Consider the following 22,552-nt stretch of genomic DNA (forward strand, 5'->3'; position numbering starts at 1 on the left):
AAAGGATCCTGTTTCCAACCTGTTTGACTATGAAAGGCTTTTTTCCTCTTGTATAAAAAAAAAATAGAAAAAAAAAAGGCACAGTTTGTTCCAAACCCAAAACTTCTCATGTTCATTTAGAATGTAGGGGAAAAAAAAACAGTTTCAGAATCATCAACTAATTTTTGAAAGGAAACAGCAGCAGATTACTTTGCTCCGAAATGATTGTTTAGGAATGCAAGCTAATCCAATAGTACTAAAAAAGCCATAATCTAAAGGAAATGTTTTGAGATTCTGAAAGGGAAATGTTGCAGCCAACCTGAGCTTGAAACTTTCCTCTGTTGATGAAGCTTTTCAAGAACAGGGCTTTTTGTCTGGATTTGGGATGGGAGTGGTTGGAGGTTTCTCAAGCTCTCCAGGTACGAGAAAGCTGAGACTACAGCAAAGCAGGACACAGATTTCAAAATTACTGTCTTTTACTCCCCCCTGCCCCACGCTTGACTCCTCCACCAGCCCATGGAGGATACGCAAAGAGGTAGTGTCCTCCTGTCAGGTAGAAGTCAAGAGCTTTAAAAACTATTCCCAGGTCTGCTGTTTACCTATTTTATGAAATGAGAGGTCTTGCCACATTTTAGTACCTATTTTTTTCTTGCTTGGAGCCCATTTATTACAGGGGGATTATTTACTTGTTCACCTTCCCTCAAGGTCTTATGGCTCCTCTCTTAATTTGCTCACACAAACTAAAATGAATCTCACCGGATGTCTTGCCCTTCCATTTTCTCCATTAAAAAAGGTGTTTTCATGAGCTGTGCCTGTGGTGACTACTTAGATTGTTCCCTGTCACCCTGGATGTGATGGTTGGAGGACTGTCCATCCCTCTTGGTCCGTGACACGTGTGTTTGGGTCCCTCTTGCTGAAGTGGGAGTGGCTAGAGGAGGATGGAAAGTCTGATGGGACAATTCCCATGTGCATCAGCAGAAACAAAATGTCATTTCCATTGGAAACTATTTCAAGGTGTTTCAGCCTTTCAAGATGAGACGAAATCTTTCCTTGCAAAATGTCAGTTCCAGCCATTGTTCCAGTTCCACTTGCCTGTTCCAAGGAAAACAAATACATTTTGACTTGAAATGGCTAATGCTGATACCAGCTCAAAGTCAGCCCTTCCCTACCGCACGTTCAGAGTTAGGAGAGGATCTTGTGATCAAAAACTTTCTTGCTGTTTTTATTCCAGCTTCTCTAAACAGAAAGTTTCCATCACTTTTTGTACGAAGGATATCACAGCTTCGCCATCCTGCCCTAGGTGATGCCCAGGTCCTCTTCTTGGGCTGCAGCCTGAGATGGAGCCAGAGCTGCCAGCAGCAAGGTATGGCCAAGCCGTCACCTTAATTTTGGGCTTCTAGCTGCTAAATTTCAATGCTGGAGTGAACCCCATGGCAAGAGGCACCCTGCAAAGGTATGTTGCATGGAGACTTAAAGACTATGGGGCAGCACCTCTCCTGGAATAGCCTCTCTGGAGGAACAGGGAAATGAGGATATCTGAACTGCTTTGGGCACACAGAAATGGTTCTGTCAAAACCAATTTCCTGTAGAGCTCTACAAAACATGTGTCAGTGGGGGTTGGTGGCTGCCAGATCTCGGCATCTTGCTCACAGCCGCCTCTGCCTCGCATCCAGTGCGAGGAGAACAGGTTTTATTGGTTTGTTTTTGGTTTGCTGCTTATTGAAATTCAAGCTTTTTTATTTAGTGGGTTGACCCTTACACAGTGACAGCCAAACCACATGTGCGCACGCTCACAGTATCAGGGAAATTTGGAAGATTTCATACCAAACAAGGAGTTTTTATGAAACTTCTAAGTAGTTAGAAAAAAGAAATAAAATTAGACAATTATGCAACTTTGTTGGCACTCTTGTTGCCCTCGTCATTAAATAAGTCAATATATAATATAACAAAAATATTTTGCTGCATGTTAGTGGAGACTGAACCATTTTCATTGCAAACACATAACTCTCATTCCATATTTAACGGTGCCCAGAGCTTCAGGACTTGCAGTGGTATGAGTACAGTCTTGTGGAATGAGATGTGCTGAATTCACTCTCTTATCCTCTTTTTATTGAGTTTAAGCTTTTTTCCAGAGGGAAGCAGACAAGCATCCAAACTTGATGGTTTAACTGTCCGTACCACAACTTCAGCAGGGGTCGGTTTGGAGCCATGGTCACCATGCAATATTTGGACTAGCTCCTTTCATGCAATCACAGAATGTTAGGGGTTGGAAGGGACCTCTGTGGGTCATCTAGTTCAACCCCCCTGCAGAAGCAGGGTCACCTACAGCAGGCTGCACAGGACCTTGTCCAGGCAGGTCTTGAATATCTCCAGAGAAGGAGAATCCACAACCTCCCTGGGCAGCCTGTTCCAGGGCTCTGTCACCCTCAGAGGGAAGAAGTTCTTCCTCATGTTCAGATGGAACTTCCTCTGCTTCAGTTTGTGCCCATTGCCCCTTGTCCTGTCACTGGACACCACTGAAAAGAGTCTGGCCCCGTCCTCCTGACACCCACCCTTGAGACTTTTGTAAGCATTTATAAGGTCCCCTCTCAGCCTTCTCTTCTTCAGGCTGAACAAGCCCAGCTCCCTCAGCCTTTCCTCATAGGAAATGCAGTAATATTCATTAAAGCTTTTGTCTACTTAATTTTTTTTTTCAATTTCCATTCAAATGGGGCTGCCAGAGAACTCTGAGGTCTTTTAGAGGTGACAGAGCAGCTAAATAAAATAATTTCCAAGATTAAAGGTTAATATATCCAACAAGCATCAGCTCTTCGAGGAGGTGAAGATTTCCAGTGGGACGTGACAGATGTGGGCACATGGGTCTTCCTGTCTCCAAAACCATGAAGACTATCTCAGCACTTCTGCCGCTTTGCGTGGCTTTTGTGGGGATTCTAATCATGTCACTCTCTTGTCTATAAGAGAGCAGAGACTCATTGCTAGGAGTGAATAAGACAAGAGGGTGCCGCATTGCTTGTGGTGCTGCATCTCACACATCGCCTGCCAGACCTTTGCAACAGGAGGAGGAGGCTGGAACGTGAGCTCTCAATCAGCTCTTTTCCTGGAGAGGCCAGTGTTTCTGGATTGCACCCGACAGAGCAGTTGCTGAGGTAGGTGATGCTGAGATGCCACCTCTTTCCCTGTGCTGGGATGTGTCACCTGGTAGCAGCCAGGGTGTGGGATATCGTTCTGGATAGCAGCCTCCTTCAGCTGCTCAAGGTCTGATTCGGTCACACCTCTTCCCCTCACCCCTTAGGATGGCATCTCTCTAGACCTGCTACTATGGGTTTAACAACATACCTATGTGCAGCAGCAGGTTTTGGTGCTGCTGGTTGCAGTTGTTTTGGTGTGAAATAACAGAATTGCCCTGCAACCGATTTCAAGGCACAGGAGAGCCTGGAAAAGTCTGTCTCTCCTGGGTATGTAGGTCTGTGGAGGAATCAGGGTTAAGGAATTTCACAAAAATACTTGAGACTCTACCTTTCTAGGCTGCAGACATCTTGCTTAGGGGCACTGCTCTTGAAATATTTACCAACTGTAAAGTTTATTGGCAGAGTTAAATTAGACTGTCTCATCATGATCACTTGAAGCAATTTCAAGGAAATGCAATCCTGCTTTGAATGGCACAGTCAGATCCTTGTCTGCTTCATTTAATTGCTTTTACTACAGGATGCTGATGCTTTAGATTGCAAATCCTTCGAGGCAAGGACTGTCTCTTTGTTCTGGGTTTGCAGAACACATCCTGCAGCAAAGGCCAGGGCTCTGGCCTGACTACAAACATCGGGTTATTCTGAATGTTGTACTTAGAGAGTGCCAGGAGGGCTTTGTGGTTGTGGCTGGAGGGTGTGAAGGTCACAGGGTCCTCACTGGCACAGCCCTGCTGGGTGCTGACCCGATATTCACAGCACCCCCATGGCTCTGAGTGATGCACATCACCTTCCATCCCTGCGATGGCTCTTGCTTATGGTGGGGCAGCATTTATGGTGCATGCAAATGTCATGCAAATGACAGTAGCTGGGGTGTGTGTGGAATAAATCATCTTAATTTCAATCTCTTACCTCCTCCTCTTACCAACCTTCAGGGTTTCTTGTCTGGAACGTGCTGAGCAAAAGGCCCCGAATTGCACCTGGGGGCTGGCACCCCCAAAAGCCGTTACAGAGAAAAGAGAAGGCAGAAGGGGTGGCTGGCCCAGCAGGAACCCACCACAATAATCCACACATCAGGTCATCTCCAGTTTAACTGAGGAGCCTCTGGTGTATTACAGCAGGGATTCAAATGATGGTGAAACTCAAGTGGCGTCATTATAAACAAGGCTTACTCTGAACCAGAAAAGGCAGAGGAAAAGAAAGTGGCTGTTGAGATGTGACATCAGGCACCACCAGGGCTCATTTAAAAACATTTCCTCCACTCCCCTGTTCACTTACAGCGCTTTCAAAAGTGGAGGAGATCTCTGCTTCCCTCTCTGCTCTTCTTAAAGACTCAACCTGCCAAAATCACAGCCTCCTAGTTTCCAGGCTCTGCAATCACCCTCACGGTGCAATCGCAGCCCTGCAAAGCTCTCCTTCCCTTTTATTCCTCCAGAATGCACCTTTCTCCTGCCATTGCCCTGCAATGAGGCTTGTCTGATCGACTGGGTTTGCACATGGGATGGAGAGCACAACAGAGTTGCTTAACGTATGAGTTAGTCACCAGTACAGACAAATACCCTCTGCTTCAGGTTAGCTGGTTGCGGGCAGCCAACCACGGGAAGGATGCTTTAGTGCTGACGCGCACCTCTTCCATCATCTTCAGTATAAATTAGCTGCTCTCCCATCCTGACTTGACCTCAGTCCTAATCTTTGGGCATGGCTGGCTTCTCTGTGGGACTGGCAGTGGCCTCGGATGGAGGGTAAGCAGCATCGCGTCCCGCTCTGGGACTCAGCTGCTGCTTGTCCCAAAAGCTTCTCTGTAAGTGCCTCTCCACTGTGGGGACCGTTGTGCCCCCTCCCAAAGGGGTGGACTGCCTTCTCAGGTGCTGGTAAACCACCTTTCCCTTCACTCTCCATCCCCAGGAGCAGGTTGGGCTGAGAATCAGCCAAGCCTGTTCTTCAGGTATGGCTGTGTACCTCCCTCTGACCAGTATTTCTGCTCCAGATCAAATATGTGTCGCTGGCAAATTAAACCCAGCCTTGTCACGGTCTGTAATTTCCATTGCAGCCACAGGCACTGGCAGCAACAGCTGGTGCACGCTGCCCGCCCCGTCCCCTTTGGTCCCTGTCCCCCAGTGCGCTGCACCACCAGCTCTGGAGAATAAATGGGATTTCCAGGGGATGGGTTTGGCGTGCTGGTCTGCAACTGCAGGGACTGGCCCTGGTAGCGCAGGGGCTTGTTTTTAATCCACATTCCCAGAGCAATGTTTGTACTTGCAGGTCTGAAACCCTCCAGGAGCCTGGGGGCTTCATGTTTGCTTCTGCAGAGGCTTGTGCTGTCCTGGTGCTTGCGTACAGCACGTAAACTGGGGGTCAAGCGGCTCCAGGAAGTTTGTTTTTAAGCTGTGTGAGGTTCCTGAGTAAATACAGCGATCACCTTTCGCTCCCTTCCTAACCCTGCTTGCAACAGCAAAGCAGGAGACCCAGCACATGTCGGGTGATGATAACCTCTAGGGCTGCTCATTATATGAGCTGTATCTAGGGCTCTGATCCTGCTTTTGTTCCTTCCTCTCTCTTGCAGAGCCTCCCCGGGTCTTCCCAACACGATATGTGTCTCTGAGTCTCTGTCCACCGTCACATCATCCTCACAACTCCTCCCATGGCTGAGGATGTGGTAGGATCTTTATCACCGCTATGTCTGAAAAGACAGAAGTTCACTTGGATCTCATCTAACTCCCTTACTGTGCTGAGCCAGGGGGTCCTGAGGTCCAGGCCCTTTTCCAGCCTCTGATTTTATCCAATGACAGAGAATTTTCCAGGCTGGGGTATGTGTGCAGCCTTGCTATGGGCTTCCCTGTTATTGCTGGATCACATGAAGCCACCAAAGAGTTTGGAAGGCAGCTCAGTCTTCTGGGTCCACACCTTTGGATCTGGGGAAATAACTTCTGACCTAGCAGGAACCAGGTTCCTTGGGATGTCTGACCACACAGCTCACATTTTGCCAGCTCCAGAATAGGGAAATGAGTTCCTTGGCCCATTGTTCCCTTGGGGCTGGGGCCATCTGGCTCCAGACCATGGATGGTGCTTCAAGAAAGTCTGTACAAAATGAAATACTGACTGCAGAAGTCCAAGTCTCAGTCTTAAGTCACTGATAGGGCAGCTGCTGGGAAAGAAACACTTTCTTTTAAGAAGGATCTGTTGGTCTAGCTTTGAACGTAGCAGGGACTGTCCTACTGTGCATGCATAGCACAGCAGGAAGTCATCTTCCATGCTAGGATGCAGTTTCTCTTCATCTAAGGGGGCAGGAAGATCTCCTAGTTGGACTCAATGATCCTTATAGGTCCCTTCCCACTCGAGGTATTCTATGATTCAGTGTTGGTGGGTACACATCACCTTTTAAAGCCCAGTGGGCAAATGATCATTGAGAATAATAGGTTGGGGATACCATGGAGGAAAACTGAGATGCTTCGGTCCCTGCCAGAGTGAAAGCTGGTGGTAAAGCAGAGCTAGTCTGGTCCTCACCCCATGAAATCTTCAACCCACTGCTTAACAGAAAAAAGTAAAGAGGATGATGTGGGGAAAGAGAAGAGCTATGCTCACGTTAAAAGACTTTGACCTAATCTCTTTCCCAGCAGATGAGAAGTGGCTTTTGAGGGTTCTGATGTTCTGTGAACGAGGTGATCATCCCCTGGCAGCAGAGAGGAACCTGCCTCAGTTTCTGCATAGGTACACTGATATAAGTTTGGTCTGCCCATGGGAAACATGCCTCATGGGCAGGTTTCAGCTGATGGCTTGTTTTGGATGAGGAGAGATGGCGTGGCAGAAGATGAACTGGTGGTCTACATGAAGGGCTGTGGGCCTGATTCAGCTTTCCTGGTTGAAACTGCTGGTTCCCACTCAGCAGCAGTGACCTCTTCTCCTTCCAGCTGATGTCTTGGCCAAGGGAGCATGAGTGCTGCAGGAGGAACTCATTTCAAAGGCTGAGAAAGAAGTGCAGCCCCAAGGGCTGTGTGAAACAAACCAAACCCTGTCGATGTGTGATCTTTCCTGCCAGGCACTTAACATCAACCATATCACCCTAACAAAGCATGATGAGAAGAATTTGAAACCAGACTCTCCTCCCCTTGTCAGCACTGCTGTAAATCACTTTCCTCCTGTGCACTCGTTTGCAGGCCGAAATGTTCCTTGCCAAGGCTGTAGCCCTGCAGGAATGAAAATGCAGTGCAGAATCCTCAAAAAAAGGCAAAAGTCCTACTTTCTCATGTGCATATCATTTTTTTTTACTCCTGTTGCACAATCTGTTGTCTAAGATCCATAATTTAAAAGCAATGTGGGCATAAGAAAGCTCTAGCTGGTATCTACAGGAGCTGAATTTGTGCCCAAGGAATGGAATTTCTCTTCTGGTGGGATATAGGCTTGGGAGATGTCAGTAGTGCTCTCTGATGGTCCCATCTAGGAGGACAGAGCATGCTCAGGATAGCTCTTTGCTTTTTGCTGCAAGACAAAGCATCTGCGCTGGCCGTGGGGAACCTCATGGAGCTGCTGCAGCACACCAAGTACTGGATGCGTCCTTAAATTATGCCTGCCTTTAATAGCTGAAACCACCGCGACCGGACTTTTAAATTTAGATTTGTCAGCTTTCATTGTACTATTCACTACAGCTAGATAAGCTGCCAAGGCTTTGGTAATGCTCTTTCCTTAGGAAAAATAGTTGCTGGAGTTTATTCATGGGAGAGTAGACCAAGGCACTGTGTGGCGTGGGTAAGCAAGGTGTGCAGCCCCACGGGGAGGTCTCCAGCGCTGTAAGTGGCTCGCAGCTGGGTGTGAAGCAGGTGTCTTCTTGCCTTACCTATTGCAAGAGCTGCAGGCTGAGAAATACAATGGCAGCATGGATTGCCAGCACGATTTCTTCCTGTCCTCCAGCAAATCAGCCCTGCTGGGGCTTCCCTCCGTGTCCGAGATCTAGCAGGGTCTTGCTGTGGTGTGGCCAGACCTGGGGAGCACAGTGCTGCCTGGGGACCCAGGTCCTTTGGTTCAGAGCATGTCGGAGGCTGCCCCAGCCTCCGTCCCTTCCTTGGCCAGCCGGGATGTGTGGTTGGTTCCTACCAAGGACCCGCATCCCCGTGGGGCAGCAACGTCCATCCCACAGGGGTGTTTACTACCAGCTGCATGCAGAGAGCCCCGATTCCCTTTTGCTTCCCCTTGCAGGGGTTAATTAAACCCATTGGCACGGGGTTCCCAACCCCATCCATGGGATGTGATGTCGGGGCAGGGGCATTTCTGCCCGCTGCCAGGCAGGGCACAGGCTTGTTGGGCTTTGCGCCTCTTCCCCGGTATGTCTCGCTGTGTGGAGACACGTTTGTATGGAAAAATCTGAAGTTAGGGGCTGAAACAGCTGCTGTGTGGAGGTGGTTGTTATAACAAAGCGAGCGTCACGGGTATCTGCAGAATAAACTGAAAAGACAGAGCTGCTAGCGAGCGGGTCAGGCATTGCGTGAAAAATGAGCTCAGCAGCCTGTCAGGCTTGCAGGGAGGATGGGAGATGAGCAGAGGAGATGTTGGCTCGCTTGAGCTTTTCTGTCGGTGAGGCTGAAACTCTTTCTCTTGCCGTTGTGTGGCAGATAAAAGGGCTCGGCTGACTCTGATGGGGGAAAGGGTCTCTTCACATTGGGTCCTGGCCCCACATCTAGAAAATTAAGGCATGGGAGTGGAAAAAGAGAGATGGGAAAAATGGGATGCTTTTTTTTGCCACCCACAGGCCTGTGATGCCCACCTGTCCCTGCAAGCAGTGCTTCTGGGACAGGGTTAGGAAACCGGGAAGCTGACCACCGAAAGTAGCTCTTTCTATCTCAGCAACGCTAATTTTCACGCTGCTTTCAAGCCCTGTGCCTGATAAGACCGGTGCTGGACCCCAAAGGTCCTGACCTGGGGGTCCTCTCGCAGCATGGCTTGGGCGAGGCGGGAGGCAGGGAGCACCCACGGAGCCTCTCCCACGGGTGCAATGCACCCTCTCGTGGCGAGCGCCCACGGTGGGTGCCTGGGCAGGGCACGGGTGTTGGGTGCCCACGGAGCGGGGCTCGGCTCCTTGGCATCATACTGGGGGGTACATAGGGGGCCCGCCAGCCCTCCCATGGAGAAACCATTTGAGGAGCTGGGATTTGGTTTCTCCAGGCTCAGGGCACACCAAGGTGGGCTCCACCATTTCCCACGGGGTCCCCGTGTGTCTCTCCTCCCCTTAATTTATGCAGGGAAAAGCAAGCATGTTGACAAAATGCTTGAAGCTGGCTTCCCCTCAGCTGGGATTAACCTGCCCTTCTCTCCCTGACACTTCCTCCCTGTCAGGAGCCTGAAAAATAAATCAGTGCTTTGCATAAACAAAGCCCTGGAGAGTTATTGGTAAAAAACCCCAGTGCTCAGGAGCTTCACAAATGCTGTTTTTTCCATGGGAGAAAAGCAGGAGAAGGGGGTTGGTTGTTTGGTTTTTCTTCTCTGTAACCCCTTAACCCAGGGAGGGATTTCTCTGTCTGACCACCCATTTTCCCCTCTCCCACCACCTGGGAGCCAAATCTCAGTTTGTTGAAAGGTGCCTCCCCTTCCGCTCGCCCCGTCAGGGGGACCTGAATTAAAACACCACTCGCTTTCCCTGTGGGAAGGCTGCGTTGGTGGTGGCTGGTTCGGACGTGAGCACAACGGAGGGGAGCTGCTGCAGGGCTGAGCGGTCGGGGCGCTGGGTGTCCCCACGGGTGGGCAATCATCGTCGCACCGCCATGGTCCCCATCCCCAAACCGGCCGGGGCTCGGCGAGCCCTCGCTCCCACCTTCTCCCTGCACGCTGGCGTTAGCTTCCTGCGACTTTAAAGTTCCCTCGGTGCACAAAGCAGAAGAGGGAGGAGAAAGGGTTTCATCATCGCTCCCGAGAGCAGACTTATAAAAACTTTGCGCTCACGCTGCCCGCCTCATTCGCGGGCTTGGAGAGTTTTCAGCACGGACCCTGCGTGCTGCCAGCGGCGGGACAGGCCGGAGAGGGACGGGAGCCCGTGTGCAGCCCAGCTATTTGGGGCTCCCCAGGAAGCCCCCACGATGGGAGTCCACCCCGAAGCCGGCAAATCCCCCGCCGACGTCCCCAAAAGCTCCAGCACCTGCTCCCGGAGTATCTTCTGCAACATCAAGGTAAGGAGTGGTGCCTGGCAGGGATGCACCGCTTCCCCGGCGGGGAGGGAGGAGGATGCTTGCGCCGAGAGTGACCCCAACCCATCCCACGGGTCCCCGCATCCCCGATACAAACCACCAGTAAAATGAAAGGTGTTTGCGAAGATGCAGAATTTGAAAGTCAGCTCCTCGGGCGGTCCTGGTTAACGCCACTGAGGTCTGTTCTGCTCAGGACACGGGAAGGGCTGGGGGGCTCGGTGGGTTTCGGAGCGGTACCCTGCACGGCGCGTGGGTCTTGTGCCCTGTGGAAGCGGGGTGGGCGGCTCTCCGTGGGCTGCAGAGCTTACCCACGGCGTCCGGTACACGGTGTGCTGCTGCTTAGGGAATGATTAACCACATCCTGGTGCGAAAAGAAAACACTGCCCTATAATGACACTGATTTGCTTCAAAAACCTTGGTGAGCAGGGCGTTTTGAGTGACGGAAGCCAAATCTCGGCGGGTTGCAGTGGGTTTTCTGGTGTTGGCTGCCCAGTTACTCATCTGGCCCTATTAACAAGGCAAGAGCTGTCATCCTAAAGCCAGTCCCTGCCTGAGCTTCAGGCTCTGGAGTCACTGCCTGCGTGAGAAAACGCCAGCCACCCTGGCCACCTCTCATGTTTAAAACCCTGCTAGCCATTGGGCTTTTACATCACCCCTCGCCGGTCTTTTTTTACCCATGTGGCACATTTTGGCCCATTTTTGGATAGGCAACAAGGCTGTGGCACGTGCTGGTTCCTGTCTCCGAGACATCCGCCTGCGTTGGCCAGGATTTCCCTGGGTGGGGGGGATTTTCGTGCCTTGCTTGGCAGCACCTCGGCATCCGAAGCAGCCGGGTGCAGTTTTGGGGAATGGCGGCTCCCAGCAGCACCTGCCCACGGGCAGAGCATCTTTGGATACGTGAGAGGGGCCACCAGCTGGCAGGACCCCCTTGTGCTGGTGCTGCCGGTCGTGCCCGGGGCTGGGGTGTGATTTCCCACTAGCGTTATTGAATATGAGCGTGTGTTTGCTTCGAGGAAGGGTTTGTCAGCATTTCCCAGCTAAGCGTGTTTTCAGGAGTGCGCAGCCACAAGGTAGGGCATCGCCATCCGGGATGCTTTTGGGTTTGTTTTGCCACCCATCTTTCCTCACCTTGCATGAAGGATGGCACAGCCCACTCCTCTTTAGGCTGTGCTTGCTTGGCGTTGGTTTCTGAGCAGCAAAAGTTTCACCAGGTTGTGGGGCCCCAGCAGTTCAGTCGGGGTGCCGTGGGGATGCTGTAGGATAGCGAGGGACTGTTCCCAACAGGCTGCTCCTCCTCCTGGGCGCTCCCAGGGCTGGAGGCATCATCCCAGATGAGGTCTTCTAGTCCTACGCCCCTGAATCCTGAGCTGGGCTATTCCAGCAGGTGACTTGATGGCCTTTTTTGGCTGTGAGCTCCAGGAGGAAGAGCTTGAGATTAGCCTGGGTAATTTAGGGCTGCCCCTGGGCTACCCTGACATGCCTCTGGAGGGGACTGATGACCTGACCCCGTCTCTGGTGGCGGTGCAAAAGGTGGCCCTACCCTCCTTCGGGCTGCTCCAGTAATGACCGCGGCTCAGGGTGAGTAATGTCACCCAAAACCAGAGACCTTCTTCTGCAATTCATGCTCTTTCCTGGAAATATGTACAGCTCCCTTCAGCTGCGTGCTTTCAAAAATATCCTGGAACTGAAAAAGCATTGCCAAACTTGATGCCTTTTTCAGGATGTAAAATTTTAGGGTTAAAAAAAAAGCCCCCAAAAATGTTAATCCATTTCTGGATGTGGGCTGTGCATGCTGCAGGAGCCGGGCACCACACACGCCCAAGGATACGTGGTCAGGGGCTGTGTCCAGGACCTCTTTGGGTCCTTGGCTGAGGGCAGATGACACAGGGATGTCACTTAGCTGGTGGCAGGAGCTCTGGCTGTGCCAGGAGGTGCATGGCTGTCTGCCTGCACCCGTCAGCTCCAGCTCGAATTCCCCAGTGTCTGGTGCTGGCTGGAGGGCTCAAGTCTTGTTTTCAAAATGAGCAAGGAGCCTGAAGCTCCCCAGACCAGCCAGGTACCCACCACTGTGCCCATCCGCAGGGTCCTAGGAGGTGATTTTGGAGGGAGAGGTGGTGCTGCAGCGCCTGGTGTGGCAACCATGTGTGGGACCACGTGCAGAGTGACCCCAGGAGCAGGAGATGCCATCAGGTACCCCCACCTCCCACCTACCCTGGCTGGTGCAAATACAGCTGCACTAAGGGAAAAACAGCGTGTGAAAAGAAGCACTTTAGTTTTAAAACTTCAGGAGGTTTTTGCTAAATCGAGGGGAACCAGCCCAAACCGAGGGGAACGAACCCTTCATTTAGCACAGCCCAACACTGGCACCATGCAAGCACATTAAGGAACGTTTTGAGCTCTATCAAAGCATGCTTGTTGGCATCAAACAGATGATAGGTACCATCTGGGTTGTGGGGAGTCAGGACACCCATCCCTTGATGAAAAGTTCTTGCTTTTAAGAGCAAATGTCTGTAAATTGACAGGCAATGACATCTGCTGCCCTTTCCTGACCTGTTCACTCTTCCTGTGCTGTGACATTTGTGTTAAAAATATATATACATTAAAAAAACAGCTGCTTCAAGGTAGGAAAGCACTAGCCTCTGTGCTGTTGTCAGTCCTCTCAGCTCCAAGAAATTAGTGGAAAATCAAAGTGCCACAACTGAATCTCCAGGTTTAGGAAGTTGTTCTGTTGTGAATGGGTCGTCAGAGGGCAAGGCCTGCACAAACATCTCGGTTTATGTGGCTTTGTAGCTCTTGTTTGTACGAGAAGCCATTGGCACTGCAAATAACGCATTGTGTAAAGTCTTCATTCAGCACCTAATTGTGTGGGAAGCTGTTGGCATCATCCCACACAGAGACAGGTACTGTAAAGGGGTTTAAATTAATTAGACACAGCACCCTCGTATAAGTGGTGGCAGTTTCTGACAGGGACAGTATTTCCAACACAAAAAAATCCCCCAGTTGTAGCGGGCTCCAAGTCTTAAACACAAAGCTCATATTTAATCCATAAAGCTCACATGCCAGGATCATTTTCAGAGTGCGTTTTGCAGGGCTTGGGCCAAAAAAACCCAAATTATTTTTCTGTGCAAACTTTCTTACTTCTCCATGTTCCCCGCAACATGGATCACCGCCTCCCTTCACTGGTTCTCATCACTCTCGGGGTGTTTTTCAGCGCTGGTCCTGTTACTGCTGATGTTTGGAGGTGGGGAGCATGATGGTGCTGGGCATGGGCATCGGAGACGGAGAGGTCCTGGTGGAAAGCAGCGGTTTTAATGGTTCTGCGGGGATTTGAAGAGCAGAACGGGGATGGCAGCTCTGGGGATGGATGGTACGGAGGCACTGCCGGGGCTGCGGCAGGACCGGTGCAGAAGCAGGCGCTCGGGGAGGCGATGGCCTGTGGAAGTGGCCTCTGGCTCATATCCGAGCTCTGGCACAGCAGGCATTTACAGCTGATCTCTGTACCCTGCGGGAACGTGGCTGGTGACAGTGCCTTGCTGCTGCTGTGGAAGTTACTCCCTGTCATACGTGGGTATTAACGACTGTAGCTGCTACTGCAATTACACCGGGCAGCACCAAGGCTCTGCCTACACTGATGCTGAAGGGCACCGCCTGGCTCAGCTGACAGCGTGTTGGCCGTCTGCACTGTTTCTCGTGGCTGGAAGAAACCTGGTCATTGTGCTTACGTTTTTGAGTGCCCTCTCAGATGTGGCAGGGTTGCTTGCACCCCTCTAGAAGCTGGCTGTTTGTCTTGAAGCAACTTGAAGAGAGAAAGCAGAATGCAAAAGGCCTTCAGTTTTTGGGGCTGGGAGGTTGCTGCTGAGCATGTCTCCTACGAGAAGCCTAGAGCATCTCGGTAATCCCACAGCAGTAGTGGAGATGGGTGGTGATGAGCAAGGACAGGCCCCGACTTTGAAGTTCACCAGAGCTTCCAGGATTGTGCTGACTGGCACTGGGATTTTGGGGGGTTGCAGTTGTGCTGCTTGGCAAACATGGGATGAAGCCAACCTTTAGGTGGATGCTGGCACCCAGTGGTGCTGGGGACACCAAGACCTCACAGCCTAAAAGGACAAAACAGCTTTGAAAGGTGGAGGAGAAGTGGATGGTTGTCTTTTTGATACCCATGTATGGCCATGGACCCCACTGATGTCCCCCAGTGCGGAGTCCTAACCACTGTCTCCAATCATCATGTCCATGCCCATCTTGCCCTTCCAGCCATCCACTGAAAAAGGATTATTTCAAAGGCGTTATCTATTTGCAGTGCCTCAGATGTTGTGGCTTCTTCACATGTTAGGGCTTCAGATGTTAGGGCTACAAAAATGATCCGAGGGCTGGAGCACCTCTCCTATGAGGACAGGCTGAGAGAGTTGGGCTTGTTCAGCCTGGAGAAGAGAAGGCTGCGGGGAGACCTGATTGCAGCCTTTCAGTACTGAAAGGGAGCCTATAGGAAAGATGGGGACAATCTCTTTAGCAGACAGCAGTGACAGGACGAGGGGTAATGGTTTTAAACTAAAACAGGGTAGGTTTAGGCTGGATTTAAGGAAGAAATTCTTTACAATGAGGGTGGCGAAACACTGGAATGGGTTCCCCAGAGAGGTGGTGGAGGCCCCATCCCTGGAAACATTCAAGACCAGGTTGGACAGGGCTCTGAGCAACCTGATCTCGTTAGCGGTGTCCCTGCTCGCTGCAGGGGGGTTGGACTAGATGACCTCTAGGGGTCCCTTCCGACCCAAAACTTTCTATGATTCTATGATTCACCTTTATTGTCTCTTTCACGGTTTTGTGCTATTTTAATTGATGATAGCTAATTGCTAGTCTGGGATCCCCAGAAACATGACAAGGAGGAGAGCTTATAAATATCTGGGTATTTAGCTCAGCTGGACTGGTTTCAGCTGGAAGCCACTTGGCTGCAGAGTGCAGGGAGCAGCATGAAATGGTTGAGAGTGTGGGCAGGGGGAGGCTTTTACCCTGCAGATGGCCTGGCATGGTAGAGCAAGCAGGGGGACAACAGGGAGTTATCTTCACTTATGTGTCAGCTGGAGGGAGTCCAGCGGGCGACTTAAAAGCCTTAGGGGCTGATTTAAATTGGGTGGTGTGGAAGAGTGTAGCAGAGGGGACAGCAAGGTGAGGAGGAGACTGTGGGCTCTCAGAGTGTGATAAGGATTTAAAGCATCCCAGTGCGAAGATGTTGTGGGCATGAAGGGTGCAGTGACCAGGAGCAGGCAGCTCTCTCCTCCCTGGGGAGGCTGGATGCCTTCTGCAGAAGAAATGGGAGCCTTGCCTTGGGGTCTGATGTCTCAACAGCATCAGGGCAAGTTTTTTGTCCCTTCATTTAAAGGGACTGACAGAATTTGCTCAGAGGAGTGTATATCAGAAGTCTGGAGATGTAACAGTTGTGCTTTCTTGTCCTGTTGCAAAAGACTATGATTTGCTGTATTTACCTGTTAGCAAGAATAGGAGATTCATCAGGTCATTGGTCTGAAGACAGCATGGCTGTAGGTTTGGAGAGAGAAGCACTGAAAGGAGAAAGTCCTTGTTGGTTAGGGCCAGTGGTTTGAGCAGGAACATGAATGGATATTCCAATACTTGGCCCTGTGCAAGGAGAGATGGCGAGTTGGATCAGTGTTTGTAGCAGAGAAGCAAGCAGGGTCCTTAGGACAAATGGAGTGGCATGGGGAGAAGGACCTGCTACGACTGGGGTCTTCCAGCATTTGCGGTGATGGTGCTGGCATCAGAAAGCAAAGGTTGGGTTTGGATGGATCCAACACTGTGTTTATGTCTGGTTTTCATGGGATCGTGTTTCAAAAGAGAAGAACTGCCTGGCCTTCACCAGCAACACCAGCAGTAGCAGGATAAGTAAAAAGACTGGGAAGAGCTGGATGGTAAAACGGGTTGGAAAGTTCAGTAGGATCAAGGTCTAGGAGAAACCACATAATTTTATGAGGGGTGAGGTGGTTCAGTGCCCAAACACAACCAAGGAGTGGTCAGCATAGATAAGATTATCACAAGCAAAATGGGAGAGGAGTGTAGCTGATAGGGAGTGAGAGGCATTGCCAGGTCTGCGGGCGTGCGAGGAGTGTTTACATACGCTGGTGGATCAGGGAAAATGAAGCCAAGCTGAAGCTGCCTTCAAGGAAACCATGATCGGATCCTGATGCACCGTAAAGAGAAGAGGCCTTTGGGGAAAACTGAAAGAGCGAAGACCCAACCACACAACCTACCTGTGTGCTTGGTCTGGCTGCAGGAAGAAAGAATGCTGCTTAACAATATGCATTGTATTTTGCAAGTCAAAGTATTTTGTCAGCACCAGCTTCGGAAGCAGCAAAACCTGGCACCTCGCATGCCGAGACTCTGGTCTCAGCAATCCTCCACAGCCAAAATGCTCTGCAGTGCACGCCTGCACGTTAAGGCAGGGACATGTTTTTATGTCCCCTGGAGCGCTCCCTCTATGGCAACTGAGCAAAGCAGGGCTTGCACAGACCTTGGAAGGGCATCGGGTTATGGTGCAGGGAAATCCCACGTGTACATTCATTGCAAAAAGAGCAAACATTGTCTTTGCACTTGACAACTGGGGGTTGTAAAGCGTGGATTACTTGGCAGTAGACAGCCATCATTGCAACTAATAATCTGGGCAACAGCGTGCTTCAGACGATCCCTAACCAGTGTAATTTTTTTATTAGTGTTTTTTTGTTTTGCAGTAGAAATAAAATTTAGGAGCCAACTTCTGCCGTTGGGCCATGCTCCAGGCTCAGAGGTTTTACGCTAAGGGGCGTGCTGTTTAGCAGGGTATTTGGTTCCTTCTGTGGAAATGTTGCTTTTCTTCTTCCTTCATTTTTCATAGTGCTTTTCAATCTATAAATCTAAGCAGCTGCGTGTAAGAAAGAGATGCCAAGGAGGGATGTATTTCCCCACGCGTGTCCGTATACTTTACATTTCCAGCTGATGCATTTCTTTGGGACTGAGTGGTCTCAGCCATCCTACTGCAGGAGGATCTCTTAATGTAGCGACTGTTGATTGTATACAAGTTCTAAAATAAACAGCCTGTCTTTTCCCTGATTATTAACATTTTGGAGATATTCATATTACTTCCTAAAGCTCACCCCTCCCCCCTCCCCTTTTTTTTTTTTCCCCCTTAGAAGCTCTAGAGAGCAAAGTGGAAGAAGCTTCAGAGGTGGGCAGGTTGGGGTGTCCTGCTTTGGGCCATGACTTTCCACTGAGGTCAAACAATTTTTCTTTGGTCCTCTGGAGCCCAAAATGCAACTCTAATAGTTCTATGCAGAGGGAAAGAGCTATCAGAGGATCCTTACTCCTAGTCCTTTCCAAACATTTACTCCAGCCAGATTCATTTTGTACCTTCCTGGAACGGCTGCTCTTGGCCATGTCCTACCTCAGTGTCATCAGTCTGCTCGGAGCAGTTTGGTAGGTTCTGCGAGGTTCTCCACTCCTCTTTACAGCTCCCCAGGCAGCTCTTGCATCCATCTAATGAATAAAGCCCTGGCTTTTTCCATCCATGCTGCTAGTGGTGCTGCCATGGGAAGGCTGTTGGGCACGTAGGTTAGTACTGGTGCATGCTCGTGAGAGCCGGAGCCAGGAGCTGCCAGTGCTCTCTATTCACTGGGTGTGCTGCACCATCACGATTTCCACCTTCTCTATCTCCAGGCAGGGCTGCCAAGATGAAGATATTGAAAAATGAGGTGAGGGATGACTTTGGACATGAGTGTCGCTACCACAGCATGAAGCTGTGGAAGCAGAGCAGAGAATTAACCCTTAACTCACTTCTCCAGGTGGCAGAGAGGAAGGGGCAGTGGCTGTGACACACATGGCAGCATCTTCCCAAAGCCCTGGTCCATGCAGAGTGGAGCCAGGCTCCCACCCCGAGGAGTCTCCTGGCGTCTGGAGGCTCCACAGAGGCAGCTCATTCTTTCGAAATTAAAAGAAACCTGAATTTTGTTACTTGGCCTTGACTCTGACCCATGTCTGACACTGCAGCCTGGGTTATCAAGCACTTCATGTTTGGGTGTTTTTTCTTATTTAACTCAACTTGCCAAGCATTTTACTGGCTGCCTTGGTGACTAAGGGATGCTCCTCTATCCTGCCTCCCCAAAAAACCTCTTATGAAACAGTCTGTCTTTCATAACAGGCTTTTCTAAAGTCTAGTCTCCACGTACCTGTTTGTTAAGGCCAGTGGCAGTGTTGACAGTGTATGAGCTTACAGAAGCAATATGGAAGGAGAGCACCAGGAGATAAGGGAATACAGCTTAGCAGACCCGGAATGTGACGTGGGGCAGCAACCTCCCTCTGATCCCAAAGGCTTCTGACCCCAAGAGCACCCACCTCAAGGACAGCTTTATCCTCTGGCTCTTTCTTTCCTTATCCTTGTCTGATTTTTGGGTTCAGTGTGAGGCTGGGAGACCCTGTCTCTCCTCCCAGAGCCTTATTTTATTCCTTGTGAGTGTCAGGGAGGTGGACAGGTTGCAAGTGGGTCTTGTGAGTGGCTGCAAGGGCTGAAAAGCCATCTCAGATGTCTCCAAAGAATGCACCAGGCACTGTGACATCCCATGGGGACGTCTTGGTGCCAGTATAGGATCTCAGTCTTGCTGCCTCATCCTCGTTGCCTGGGGGCTGCCTGCAGCACAGCCTGTCCCCCTCTCAGCCCCACCAGCCCTCTAGGTCAATTATTGTTGAACATATCTCCTCTAAAGGAGGTTTGGGTTGGGATTGACCGAATAGCTGCCAGCTCTCTGCTTTGAACCTGGGAAGTGTTTTCCAGATCATGGAGGGACCAGTCCCCTCTCTTCCCTGCAACAGGGTGGGTTTTTTGTCCTTACCAAAAATCCTTGGCCTGGAGGTGCTAGTCCCCATGAACCAGGTGGGGGGTGAGCAGCATGTCTGTGAGGGACCTTCCCCCAGGCGTTTGCTTCCCTTTCAAATGAAGTGCATCCTGGAAAGGAGTCAAGTGTCTTGTATAAACAGTCTGGAGTCAGGATCGCTCAGGCGCCCTGAAGGAAACCTAGGGATGATTAAGAGGGGATTTTGTGTGTGCGCGCGGGTGCATGTGGGCGCAGGCCTTTGGCCGCTCCGTGCTGCTCCCTGCCTGCCCGGGACTGCTGCTTGCCTGGAGCTCCAAAAATACAGCAGGCTCCGATGGGAGCATCTGCGCTGGAGGGTCAGCACTGCCTGTTCGTGGGAGCGTCCCTGACTCCCTCGCCTCCCACCGTGCCGTTGCCTTCAGTGCTGTTGTGCCTGCTTTGTGTAAGCACAATCTCCCTTCAAATGAGTTTGGCTCTTCTTTAAAACCTCCTTCTTCATTAAGTGTTGTGGAAGATGTATGATAGAGGCTCTGTCCCCTCCTGGGGTAGCTCGGCGGGTGCATGGGGCCAGTGCAGCACAGCTGGTGTCCTCTGCAGCTGGAAGGGACCAGGTCAGTGCTGGTTTCCGTGGTTGTGGGTGGTCAGCATGAACGTGTGGGGATGGGGACACGGGAAAGGGACACAGATGGGAGAGATCCATGAGGACCTGCGAGGGGACCTGGGAGAGTGGTGCTTTTCATCTCCCCCAGCCTCAGAGGTCTGCTCTTCCCAGCTGGAGCATCTCGATTGGTGCGAAGGTCAGGCAGTGCACGGGCTCCTTTTGGGGAGCCCTCCAAGTCAGCCCTTCTCCCAGCTATTTGCACTCAGAGCCTTCATGGTTTGGATTGTCATTATTTTAATTAGAATTGAGTCTGCTGAATGCAGGGGAGGTCTTAAGTCAGGCACATCTCTCACCTACAGACAGTTGAAGTGCATCTGGAAAAGCTGAGCTCCAGCTGCACAAGTCCTGGAGGAAAGGCTGTTTTGCTTTGCTCTGACTGTTTTGGGTGGCAGCGTCTTCCTAAGAGGGAAAAAAAAATTTCCTCTTTCCTTTCCCTCCCATCCTCCAGACTCTCTGCATCCAAGGGCTGAGGCTGCTGTGCGGTCTCAGTGCCAGCAGCAGCACGGGGCGGGATTGGGTCCCCTGAGCTTCCCTCCTGCTCTTTTGCCTTTCCTGCTAACCCTGCTTGCAGGAGCCGGATTAGCAGGTCTCATGGACCAGGGGAGAGCAGTCACAACCCAGAATCTTTCTCTCCCCTCGTCGGTGCTCTCCAGCTGCATTTCTGTCACCTTGCCTTCCCTCAGCTTGCTCCTGGGCATCTTGGGATCCCTGGCCCCGTTTTGTCCGTCCCCAGGTTATCACCAATGCATAGACCCCTCTCAGGCCATCTCCTTCCAGCTCTGCCTTTTCCTGCCTGCCCCCTCTGACTACAGCTTGTCCCTCTCATCTCCTGCCCTCCATCTTCTCGCAAAGCACAGCCAGTGCTGGCTCCCCATGGTCCTTCCATGCCTCTACCTTCTCCCCATCCCCTGCCAACCCCAGCATTCTGGGGAGTCAGGCTGCCTCTCCTCCTCATCTTTGCTCCCCGCCAGCATCCTTTCTCTCCCCAACACTTCTCATCTCCCCGTCTGCCCTGGGATTAGGCTGACATTTGCTGCGCTAAATTCAGCCTGGGTGATCCATCCTCTTTCCTCCCTGTTGGTAAACAGCTTGGCTTCTCCAGCTAACGCCCCGAACCGGGAGCGCTCTCCCTCCAGCTGCTCTGCATCTCAGGCGGTCCCAGCCCTCCGCTGTTTAGCCAGTGCTTCCTTATTCGAATGACTACAGTAGGGTCTGGCCAGAGCTGCAGGAACAAAAATTAATGTTTTAATGTTCTCTGGCAACAAGAGCCCCTCTCCATTTCTCATCCTCGCAGGAGTCACCTCTCTGCTCCCGACCAGCCCAGCTGGACTAATTATATGGTGATCCCAGTTCAGGATTGGGGATGGTGGATCCAGCTATCACCCACAGGACCGTGTGCTGGGATGGGTTTTTGAACGTGGGAGTTGATAGCTGGAGGGTGTAGAGGTCATTCTGCTTCAGGAATTTACTTTCAGATGTTTCACTTCCACTTTGTCCCTGTCTGGGAGGGTTTCCCACGTTACACCCTATGTCGTTGCTCTGCGACTTTCTGTCAGGGCAAAGTTCCAGCCTGGGACTTTGTCCTCTCCTGCTCGGCTGCCGTGGTGGCAGATGCCTGCCTGATGCTAGCCTGTTGGCTGACACCCCTCCAAGATGCAGCTGGGGAGTTCATGATGACAGCTTGTCCCCATGACCTCTCTTCCCTCATATTTTTTTGCCTTTCTCTTTCTACTTTTCTGTGGTCTCCAGGTTGTTCCCAGCCTACCCTCACACTGCCAGGGCTCCATTTTCTCCTTCCCCTTCATCTCCGTGCTCTTCTGTCCCACTGTCTGTCAGCATCTCTCCCATCTATTATGCTTTTAGATGCACAGCTTTGTCTTCTGGCTGGTGCTATCCTCCCTCAAAGGAGAAGCTTCCAAGAAGCCCTCTTCTTGCCCATCTTCTACTCAAATTCTCTTGCAATTGCTAGACCTGGCTTTGCATCTTCCTCTGCTCCCCAGAAAGCCACTCCACCCACCTATGGCATTTACATCCTCAGTGTCGGGTGGACAATTTTGTTCTTTTTCTGTTTCGGGGTTTTTTTTTTTTTCCACACAATGGGTCAGGGCTTCTGGGCGCTACCACCACTTCACATAAATCCGAATAACAAGTATTGCTGCTCTCCTAGCCAAGGACATAAGGAATTTGTCAGCCCTGCAGTACCTTTGATCCCCCATTCATCATCTCGGGCTTCCCGCCGTTATCTTTGTGGGACATGCTTCCGGTATTCAGCAAATATTTGATTTCCTGTGAATTTAAATAAAAAGACTTCCACCCTGCCCCCCCCTTTTTTTTTTTAGATTATTTTAAAATACTTTTGGCACCGTGTGGACGCATTCCATTCCAAGAAAAATAAAGGAAAACTGTTCTGACTAAATATAGATCAAAAGACACTTGCAAGCTGCCTCTTCCATCCCTGGCTGAGAGCGCTTTCCTCTCCCAGGCCACCCGGGCTCTTTCGACCATGCTTCTGCCCTGCCCCATAAACTCTCTGTATTCCCTCCTCTGCTCCAGGTAAGGTCTGCTTCCATTCGCCTTGGCTTCTGGCTCGAGGGAAAGATGCTGTTTTTAGAATACTACAGAGGTCTTCAGCAGTGAGACTACATTGTGCATATTTCATCCTTTTCCCTCTGGGGCTTTTAAAGCCCTTTTTAAACTTTTTCTTGCAACACCCTT

The 22,552-nt window shown here is 50.9% G+C and overlaps 1 protein-coding gene across 1 annotated transcript in view; it reads left to right on the plus strand.

Moving 5' to 3' along the window:
- The first annotated feature begins 9,828 nt into the window (after positions 1–9,828).
- SLCO2A1 (solute carrier organic anion transporter family member 2A1) overlaps positions 9,829–22,552 on the plus strand; it is a 30,734-nt gene continuing 18,010 nt past the window's right edge. The window contains exon 1 of the mRNA XM_075417714.1: positions 9,829–10,312. Within this exon, the coding sequence (XP_075273829.1) occupies positions 10,223–10,312 (90 nt within the window). The 5' untranslated portion in view covers positions 9,829–10,222. The remainder of the gene's footprint in view (positions 10,313–22,552) is intronic.

Source organism: Opisthocomus hoazin, chromosome 4 (assembly GCF_030867145.1).
Source record: "Opisthocomus hoazin isolate bOpiHoa1 chromosome 4, bOpiHoa1.hap1, whole genome shotgun sequence".
Classification (NCBI taxonomy): Eukaryota; Metazoa; Chordata; class Aves; order Opisthocomiformes; family Opisthocomidae; genus Opisthocomus; species Opisthocomus hoazin.